Source organism: Heliangelus exortis, chromosome 3 (genome assembly GCF_036169615.1).
Source record: "Heliangelus exortis chromosome 3, bHelExo1.hap1, whole genome shotgun sequence".
NCBI lineage: Eukaryota > Metazoa > Chordata > Aves > Apodiformes > Trochilidae > Heliangelus > Heliangelus exortis.
In genome coordinates, this window is record NC_092424.1 from 26,738,280 (window position 1) to 26,749,166 (window position 10,887).

General features: G+C 39.0%; 1 protein-coding gene across 4 annotated transcripts in view; it reads left to right on the forward strand.

The window, feature by feature from the left end:
• The window catches only part of DISP1 (dispatched RND transporter family member 1), a 98,609-nt gene extending 88,190 nt beyond the window's left edge, over positions 1 to 10,419 (forward strand). For all 4 annotated transcript variants that reach the window (XM_071739726.1, XM_071739727.1, XM_071739729.1 and 1 more), the window contains 2 exons: positions 1,032 to 1,129; positions 6,770 to 10,419. In XM_071739726.1, coding sequence (XP_071595827.1) covers positions 1,032 to 1,129; positions 6,770 to 10,408 — 3,737 coding nt within the window. In that variant the 3' untranslated portion in view covers positions 10,409 to 10,419. The remainder of the gene's footprint in view (positions 1 to 1,031; positions 1,130 to 6,769) is intronic.
• The last annotated feature ends 468 nt before the right edge of the window (positions 10,420 to 10,887 follow it).

The following is a 10,887-nucleotide window of genomic DNA, read 5'->3' on the forward strand; positions in this document are numbered from 1 at the left end:
ATTGCAACTTGAAGCAGAATTAACTTGTCTTATCATGCCTGCTGTTTCTGCAAAGTTTCACTCTTATTCTTTCCACTACTGTTTCTCTGTAGTCTCAGTTCTGGCGATCATGAAAGAATTATGATTCTGTGGGAAAGTGCCAGTCTGTTATGTAAAAAAAACAGCTGATTTCCTCTTGACCTGTATTTGTCACTTTTGGTATCTTTCTTTGCTTCAGGATTTCAGTTTCCTCAATCTTATGATCAGAGGTCAGAGATTTTAAAGCAGTACCCCTGAGTCTTTTTTCACTACGGTCTTATAAAAGACAAAAATTCTGCACATTTAGAGCAGTGGGAAAAATTCAGCATTTTTTATTTTGGAATATTATGATTAATGTGATAACATTTCTTAACCCAAAATACCATATTCTGTTACGCAGTACCCTATATTTGTGTTTGTATATGTATTTCCCCTGTTAGCTATGCAAGGAGATCTGATTGTCACTAAGTCATTATTTTCTTTCCTAAAAGATACTTTCTAATAAATGTGATTTAATTTGTAATTTAAGCTGTATGTGTCTGAACTGTAGAATTCCTAAAAACAGCCTCCAGGATATTATGACAGTTTCCACTGCAGTTATTTGCTTCTAAAGCAAAAACGTTCTTGTAGATATAGCTTTATAGTTATTATTTATATTCCCAGTCAGCCCTTGATTACTATTATCTGTGCAAAAAATTTCATAGTTTGATAATTTGATCTTTTGATTTTCGTTTGTTTGTCATATTTCAGAAGATATTTTGCTTGAATAGAAATCTATAGAATTTCTAAATTGTACATAATATTGAAGATGGAATGTTTACTCTAAGCACTTTAAGGAAGCTGAAACTTCCATGTGGAGAGTCTTACAGATAAATAGCTGCTCTTGAAAAAGAGGTGGATTCCCAGAACCGGAAAATGATTTCATCGGTGTCATTTGGATGGTGGGATTTTGCCTCAATCTTTGATACTAGACACACCTGAATAATCTATACACCCCCCTCCTGTAATTTCAGGTGATCGCTATTCACGAGTGGTGTTTACATCAACAGGAGGAGAGAATTTGTGGAATTTGAATGCAATTAAGTCAATGTGCAATGTAGATAACTTGAGGGTAAGTAAAGATGGCATTTAATTTGTTTAACTTGCATATATGAAGCATGTATTTGTAGCTTTGTTTTGATACCATTGCCACCCAGTAGCATATTAGAGGACTTCACATTGTTCACACCTTTTTATTGATCATCAGTAAGCATCCAGATAAAGTTATAAATCAACTTTCAACTTGTACATTCAGATTATATCAAGGAATTTATTTGACTTTGCTACTAATTCCACCCAGAATGGGGTGGAGGAGCATTGCTTTAAAAGTTTCTTTGCAGAAAGGACTATCTTAACTTCTGCTTTATGTTTCCTCTTGGAATATTAGGCCATGGATCTTTGTCATTGTTTCCTAGAAAATAATTCCACTTTTCTTGCTTCTTCACCTTCAGGTAAAACTGCTGTAACTTCATTGCAAATGCAGATTTCTCTGAGTGCTAGTGGGAGCTCAGTTTTGTAGTGTCTTGGAGTTGGGTTTTTTTGGTATTTTTAGCATAAAAAGAAAATAGGTTGGCAGGTGGATGTCAAAGGAACATTGATACAGTAGGTAGAAATACGGCCAAATTGATTAGATGTGGATTGACACTTTCAGAGTAATATTAATGTTCTCTTTAAAGAAAAAAAAAAAAAAAAAAAAAAGAATGCATTTTGGCCATTTCTGTCTGGCCCCTCTGTAATTTTTCTTGCCTTTCCTTGTACTCAGTGCCTTGCATAGTCAAAATAATCACTGTAATATCCAGCTTCAGAGGCTCCCATAGCTTCCTTTATATTTGTTAGAAGATTATTTATCATTCTGATTGAAATTGATGTCTAGTTTCAACTGATGGAAGTTTACTGACAAAGGCTAAAATAAAATCAGCATTCAGTAGGTAGATATGTAAAATACAAGCTTATCCCTTGCTGGAGTGAATCCCTTTGAACTGCTGAGTAACCATAACATTTTGTGTAGTATTGACTTGGTGTGGAAAGACATTTGGCAGTCTGCTGACATGCGTTTTCATAGAATCAGGTTGGAGTAGACCTGTAAGGTCAGCCAGTCCAACCTTTAACCTAGCTCTGCTGATCTAGCTCTACCAGTCCCCTGATAAACTACATCCCTATGCACAGTATCTGTACCATTTTCAAACACCTCCAGGGATGGGGATTCAGCCCCTTTCCTGGACAGTCCATCACAGTGCTTAATAATCCTTTCTGTAACGAAGTTTTCCTAACATCCAACCTAAACCTCCCCTGGTGGAACTTGAAGCCATTTCCCCTTGTTCTATTGCTAGTAACTAGTGAGAAGAGACTGACACCCCCCTCACTACAAACTCCTTTCAGGTAAAGGGAGCAATAAGGTCTCCGCTCAGTCTCCTTCTTTTTCAGACTAAACAACCCCAGTTCTCTCAGCTGCTACTCACAGGACTTGTGCTCCAGATCCTTCACCAGCTTCATTGCTCTTCTCTGGGCACACTCCAGCAGCTCCACGTCCTTCTTGTACCGAGGGACCTGGAACTCAGGGTGCACTTGAGGTGCAGCCTCACCAGTGCTGAGCACAGGGTGATGATCACTTCCATACCACTGCTGGCCACACTCTTTAGCTGATACAGACCAGGATGCTGTTGGCCTTCTTGGCCACCTGGGTACACTGCTGGCTCATATTCAGTTGGCTGTAGATCGAGACCCCCAGGTTTTTTCTGCTGGGCAGCTTTCCAGCCACTCTTCCTGTAGCATTTCATAGAGTTGTTGTGGCCCAAGTGCAGGATCCAACACTGGTTCTTCTTGAAGCTTTCACAGTTGGCCTGGGCCCACTGATCCAGTCTGTCCAGGGCCCTCTGTGGAGCCTTTCTACCCTTAGGTAACTTACTTCACCACTACTCTTTGGGCCAAGCCATTCAGCCAGTGTTTGACCCAGCAGAGCATATGTCAGTCCAAGCCTTAAGCAGACAGTTTTTTCACAAGGATGTGATTTTGTTCTGGTTGGTTTCTGTTTATATAAGTGGTTTTTTGTCTTTAGATGCTCATGAGATGATCCTTATTTGCCCCTCAGAGATTATTGCACAGGCAGTTGGGCTCCTGTGATTGCCCTTTGTCTCTTTCTTGCAGAATGAGCAGGTGAGCACAGTACAGAATTTAAACTAACCCCACTCAGTCGTGAATGAACTGAGCTAGGGACTAATCATATCCCATTTCAATCAGGAGATAATCAGGAGTTCGGTCAGTGGAGAATAACCTTTTAGAAGGGTAAAAATTAAGAGTCGAGGAGGAAATAGTAATCTGTGCATTTAATCGTAGGAGTTTAGTCACATAGACAACTGATGCAGGTAAATCCCAGGTAATATAGATCATTGTGAAGGGTTGCAGTCTGAATAGAAACAGAAAAATATTTCTTCATAATATAATCTATTATTTCAAGTACTGCTTTATTTTCTTTGGGAAGGATGAAACTAATTGACTTCAAATACCAAACACCACACATTTTGTATCCATAAAAATAGCTCTTTCTATGAAATAAGAACACTTCAGAAAGTTAAATGGTGGCTACCTCAGCTACACCCACAGCGGAATAGGTATGTATAAAGAATAATGTTGCAGATAATGTTTCCATGGATCTTTTTTGTAATCTAGGTATTGACTTAAGAATATAACTATCAAGCTCCTCACTTGAGCAGAACAACAGTGCATCGTGATAGCATTGGTTTTTAACTAGTTAGTAGGCAAACAAATCAATAAGCAGTTTTGCAGTTATTGCTGGTCTGTGTGTATCTGTTGTGAATTAAAATTAGATACACAGTGGTGAGAAGGGGTTGAAGCATTTGTTTTAAATTTTTTTACTAATAATAATGTGTCTAAATGATTCAAACACTTTCTAACAATTTATAAGCACTTCTGACACTTTGTAGAAGGCATGAATGCCTCACATCTGAATGATAAGTTCTGCTAGCATCAAGTCTCCAGAGAGGATGATGACTTGCACTGCAGCTATCAGAAGAATTGATGACTTTAGAGACCTTCTGGTCTTACAGGCTCTCCTCTGGCTGTAATTCTTCTTGTTGTTGAATTAGCCCTTACTTAGGGCCACAATTCTGTTGAAAAAAGCAGCAAAGCTTTCTGTATGCAAAGACAGGGAAACCAGACACTCTTTTCTGGAAATGCAAGCCTTAGAATTTGTGTGTTTTTATGATGATAAGCAGGATTTCAGCACCAACTAGTATTTGCTTTAGTATGAGCTAACATTATATCCCCTATGTGTTAATTGTATTCCCATCTGCTTGTAACTACCTTAACTGTATGTTTTACTGACATGTATGGGCTCCATCCTGCAGCTGTTTGGCATATGCTAGTCTTATAATCTTCATGGAAATAATATACAACTTAGCTGTAGAAGGTTGTCTAATTTTTTTACTATGTGGGTAGGAAGAACCCTCTCTTTCTCCCGTTAATTGTGGAATGTTTTCCCTATAAACCATAAAACAGTTATTTTATAAACTTCAAAGACTGTAAATTATCTCCTCAGACTGCTTCTCCAAAACTGTGTATTTATGATTCTCTGACACTATGCAGATCCGTTTGGGCAAATTTTGCCCTCAGATACAGCCTGTGTGCAGGCTGTACAGCTTAGTTGTCTTTCTTGTTCCAAAATAAATGAAAACTTTGCCAGTGGCTGACCAAACCTGGCAATAACAAAATAGCCTTTTTAGTTTCTTTGGATCACTAACAAAGCCCAGTGCGACAATATATTAATTTTTTACATAATATTTTAGTGAGCTAGCCACAGCTAAATTTTGTATTTCAATTTCTAATTTCCAGCAGCCAGCTCATGTTACTTTATGTTTGGCAAGAGTTACTTTACCAAAGAATATTTATGGCCTGCTGCAAGTGTTGAAGAACAACATATAAACCTTAGTGTCCCATCTTGAACTTAAATACACAGAGAAGAAAATACAGTCCTTTCCTCCCTATTTGCCTATTATATCCTCATTGGATTAACCTGGACACAAGCCATAAAAAAATACAGATATGCTATTCCTGTGCTTCCTTTTATTTAGTAGGTTGTTCTTTTTTTCCTGAGCTTGCATGTGTAAGTGTTTTTATCTGGAAACAATCAAATCTGATTTATCCTGTTTTTTTGGAATGCCAGTTTGTTATTGTTCAGAAACTGGTTGACAAAATTAGGTCCATATTAAAGCTTTTATGACTACCATGAGAATTCCCAAGTACAGTTTTTTTGTATACATTATAAAGAATTGCTCATAATAAAGCTGGGTAATTTTCATAAAGCAAAGCAAAACAAAACAAAAAAATATTAAAGTGTTATATTTCATATCACTTAAATTTAAAACATAGATGGATGCAGGGTCCAATCCTGTCAACTCTTTAGTGCATGACTTTATTTATGTGACTATATTAATATGTGTTCATTCATGTAACTTGATTAAGGATTCAATTTTACATATATATATATATATATATACAGGTATTTGAAGGATTAATTCTATTTTGTCCATATTACAGGGCAGAATTTCTGGCTTTAGGATTTATATTCCCTGTGATCTATTAATATTGGGTTTTCTTGACTTGAGAAAATTTCCATGATAGAACCTTGTTACTTAAGTATTTCTGTCTTATTTTAGAGATGCTTTCAATTTTGTCTGTAATGTTTATGGCAATTTAGCTAAGTCTTGCTCTTACTGGCTTCAGCTAAGTCTGGAATATTATTGAAGTGAAAAATGTATATCCGCATAAAGGATTAACACTCCTTATCCAAGGAGATTCTGTAACCAAAATGTTAAAGTTGCTATTGTTTTTGTAATGCTCTGGTAGGAGTTCCTGGGCTTTGGGCAGTCACTGGAGCTCACAACAACCATTTTCCCCCATGTCCCAGCTCTGTGCCCTCTCTGCCCTTGACACTGGTGCCAGCTTGTCCCTTCTCTGGCTTTGCTGCTGCTGCATCTTCCTTTACTTCCTTCCAACTCTTGGGACTCAGTCCCACAGTGGGTACAGCATTCAAAGGCATGACCACAGGAGGGCTTATTTTGGGATGCTCCATACCACAGCAGAATTTTCTTGTGTTTGTGCCTCAGAAATCCTGGGTGCCTTAGGGATGGGGAGTGCCTGGGTGGCAGGCTGATCTGGTTTTAGGAAATGTCTGCCAGCTGTATGGGAGCTAAAAATGACTCATAAAGTGAGGGCTGTAGAAGATGATGGGAGATGTCTTAAAGCTGTTACATCCTCTTTCTGGATGGAAAGTCCCTGCCTCTCCTTGGAACTTCAGTATATGATTCCGAGCAGAATCCCGAACTTCATCGGTTTATGACTGATTGTTTATTTTCAGGACCATATATGAGATAATAGAAGAGAGTTAACAGTCCTCAGTCTGGAAAAAAATGCCAAGGCATATTCAAACATTAGAATTACAATATTCTTAATGCTTCTGACACTTCTATGCCACCGTGACAAGTCACTATACTGAGTTACTGCTGGTTTAATGTGCTGCATGTAGAGAGGATGCTAATAAAAAACAGCGAGTGTGGAAATAAGAATTTAAAATGTTAACACAAAAGGATCGGAAGCTAAATTTTCATCACTTTGGATGTTTTTTGTCTGTGAATTTTTCTAATCATTCAGACTATTACTTTAAACTGGATTTTTTTCCCTTCATGTCTTTATACAGATCAGATCCCATTCCCAGTTTGGTGATCTGTGCCAGAGAGCCACTGCTGCTTCGTGCTGTCCCAGCTGGACACTGGGCAACTATATTGCTATTCTAAACAACAGATCATCGTGTCAAAAAATTGTAGAACGGGATGTCTCTCACACCCTAAAGCTGCTTCGCACTTGTGCCAAATACTACTACAATGGAACCCTGGGGCCAGACTGCTGGGATATGAATGCCAAAAGGAAGGACCAACTCAAGTGTACAAATGTGCCTCGCAAATGTACCAAGTACAACGCTGTTTACCAGATCCTTCACTATATAGTGGACAAGGATTTCCTAAGCCCAAAGACAGCTGACTACATCTTACCAGCTTTAAAATACAGCATGCTCTTCTCTCCTACTGAGAAAGGGGAAAGCATGATGAGTATTTACCTGGATAACTTTGAGAACTGGAACGCTTCTGATGGCGTAACAACTGTCACAGGGATTGAGTTTGGAATAAAACATAGATTGTTTCAGGATTACCTGTTGATGGATACTGTGTATCCTGCCATAGCCATTGTAATTGTTTTATTAGTTATGTGCATATATACGAAGTCCATGTTTATCACGCTGATGACCATGTTTGCAATAATTAGTTCCTTGATCATTTCTTATTTTCTCTATCGGGTAGTATTTAAATTTGAGTTCTTTCCATTCATGAATCTCACTGCATTGATTATTCTTGTTGGGATTGGAGCCGATGATGCTTTTGTCCTGTGTGACGTTTGGAACTACACAAAATTTGATAAGCCTCATGCTGGTACATCTGAGACAGTGAGCATCACGTTGCAGCACGCTGCTCTTTCCATGTTTGTCACAAGTTTTACCACCGCTGCTGCCTTCTATGCTAATTATGTCAGCAATATCACAGCAATCAGGTGTTTTGGTGTTTATGCTGGCACTGCCATTTTGGTGAATTATGTTTTGATGGTTACATGGCTACCTGCTGTAGTTGTGCTACATGAACGATACCTTCTCAATATTTTCAGTTGCTTTAAGAAACCTCAGCAGAGGGCATACAACAACAAAAACTGCTGGACGGTGTTGTGCCAAATTTTCCACAAAATAATTTTTGCAGTCTCAGAAGCCTCCAGGATATTTTTTGAAAAGGTTTTGCCATGCATTGTTATAAAATTTCGATATATTTGGCTTTTCTGGTTCTTTGCCTTAACAATTGGTGGAGCATATATTGTGTGTGTAAATCCAAAGATGAAACTGCCGTCATTGGAGCTCTCTGAGTTTCAAGTATTTAGGTCTTCTCACCCATTTGAACGATATGATGCAGAATACAAAAAGCTTTTTATGTTTGAACGTGTCCACCATGGAGAAGAGCTCCACATGCCAATTACAGTAATCTGGGGTGTCACACCTGAGGATAATGGTGACCCTTTAAATCCTAAAAGTAAAGGAAAGCTGCAACTAGATAGCAGTTTTAATATTGCTAGCCCAGCTTCGCAGGTTTGGATTTTACATTTCTGTCAGAAGTTAAGAAATCAAACATTTTATCACCAAACTGAAGAACAAGACTTCACAAGCTGCTTTATTGAAACTTTTAAGCAGTGGATGGAAAATCAAGACTGTGATGAGCCATCTCTTTACCCCTGCTGCAGCCACTGGAGCTTTCCGTACAAACAAGAAGTTTTTGAATTATGTATCAAGAGAGCTATAATGGAGCTAGAGAGAAGCACGGGGTATCATTTAGATAGTAAAACCCCAGGGCCTCGCTTTGACCTAAATGACACCATCAGGGCAGTGGTGTTGGAGTTCCAAAGCACCTACCTCTTCACCCTAGCTTATGAGAAAATGCATCAGTTCTATAAAGAGGTGGATTCATGGATCTCAAGTGAGCTTAGTTCTGCTCCTGAAGGACTTAGCAATGGTTGGTTTGTGAGTAACCTTGAGTTTTATGATCTTCAGGACAGTCTTTCTGATGGTACTTTGATTGCCATGGGTCTTTCAGTTGCTGTTGCATTTAGTGTAATGCTTCTAACAACTTGGAATATAATTATAAGCCTTTATGCAATAGTTTCAATAGCTGGAACTATTTTTGTCACTGTGGGTTCTCTGGTTCTTCTTGGATGGGAGCTAAATGTGTTAGAATCTGTCACTATTTCAGTTGCTGTTGGCTTATCTGTAGACTTTGCTGTTCATTATGGAGTGGCTTATCGCTTAGCCCCTGACCCTGATCGAGAGGGAAAAGTGATTTTTTCTTTAAGCCGTATGGGTTCTGCTATTGCAATGGCTGCATTGACTACGTTTGTAGCTGGAGCAATGATGATGCCCTCTACAGTGCTGGCATACACACAGCTTGGCACTTTTATGATGCTTATCATGTGCATTAGTTGGGCTTTTGCAACATTCTTCTTCCAGTGCATGTGCCGATGCCTCGGACCCCAGGGCACCTGTGGCCAGATCCCACTGCCTAAAAAACTGTGGTGTAGTGATTTCTCTCAGACCTTTGCAGGAGCCCAGGGAGGCAGAAGTCAAAATAAATCACATCCCATGAGTAAGTGTCAGCTGGACTGCAGAAGTCAAAAACCAGAAATGGAGCATGAGCACTATGAGCTTGAGCCTCTGGCATCACAAATGAGACTCTGTAACCCCACAGAGAAAGTGACTTATGAAGAAACTTGTATCTGCTCAGAGCTCTTCAGCAGCAGACCCCAAAATACATGCATGCATTCGGCCTATAATAGTGAAGTGGGTAAAAGCATAAAAAATGTTGCTAGTTCAGCTATGCTGCAGACTTGTGTTGACCAACACACCTTATGCTCAGTTTTTTCTCAGAACAGGCAGTGCAGCTGTCCGGATGCATATAAACAAGTGGCGGTGAAGTGGAGTCCACAGTCATGTCAACAGTTAAGCGATACTTTCTCTTATCAGTGTTCTCCTTCACTGGGAACTGTACAGATCCAGAACTCTGTAGCCCCTATAAATGCTTTACAGCAAGCTGCAGAAGGTTATGTGCACCCAGTCCAGCACGTCCTCCACTGCAGTTGCCTTCAGAGAAGGCTTAAAAGAACGATGACGCAGAACTCTCTGCCTAAAAATTTTTTCCTCCAGTCTGTGCAGCAGTTTCAGGCACATCAAAGAATAAATAGGACAGATTCACATGCTCATCAAAACCCAGAGGAAAGCATAAGGACTGTTCCAAAGGTGATGAGCTCCTCACAGTTCCTGTGCCGAAACACAGGTCCTCTAATAGGGCATTGTTCTGAATGTGAGAGCGGTGTATCAAATAACCAAAAGGGATTCTGTCAGCAGATGGACAAGTGTGATGAAAAGGGTGGCACAGAAGCAAACGAGGTTGAAAGCAAGAAAACCTCTGTGTCAAAGCAGAAAAAGAAAGCTGAGAGCAAGCTAGATAAATGTTCTTTGCAGAATGACCAGGTTTTGAAGGCTGAACAAAATGATAAAAACCATCAAGTTAATAGATCGGTGAGAGAGGCTCTCTATGAGGGTTGCAGTGAAAATTCACACTCTTGTAGCAAGGCTATCACAGTTAAGTGCAATTCTGTTGACTGTCAAATGCCAAACATCGAAGCCAATGTGCCTCCTATGTTAATAAGTCCAGAACTTTCCAATGAAAGCTTGTTAATAAAAACACTATAATAAATCTTTAATTTGGCAATCCTGTGTCTTTCTTTTAAAAGTAAGTTTAAAACATTAAAAGGCAAAGTCCTGCATAAATATGAATTATAATTTGTATTTTGGAATGAAAAATGTATTTTATAGATCAGTAACATTTATACATTTCATAAAGCCATTATGTGTAGTAAAACCTGATGTTGTCCAGAATGTTTTTTTGCTGTAACTCATAAGATGGATTATGTTTAATTTAGGTTTTGTCCCAGGGCATTAGAGATTGAATTCTCCATATAAATCAGCTCAAGAAATAAAGTGCTACAAAGAAACTCTCTTTTCTGAAGCCAGGGCTTATGAGTTTGGTAATGTTTGTGGCGGACTGAGTTTGCCACATTTTCTGAGTACATCATTTACCTTTATAATTTCCCTCCTGTCTCGGCAGGCTTGTGCACATCTTGAAGCAGTGGCAGGACTGTAACTGTGTTCATTCAGGATTGTCTGAAAGA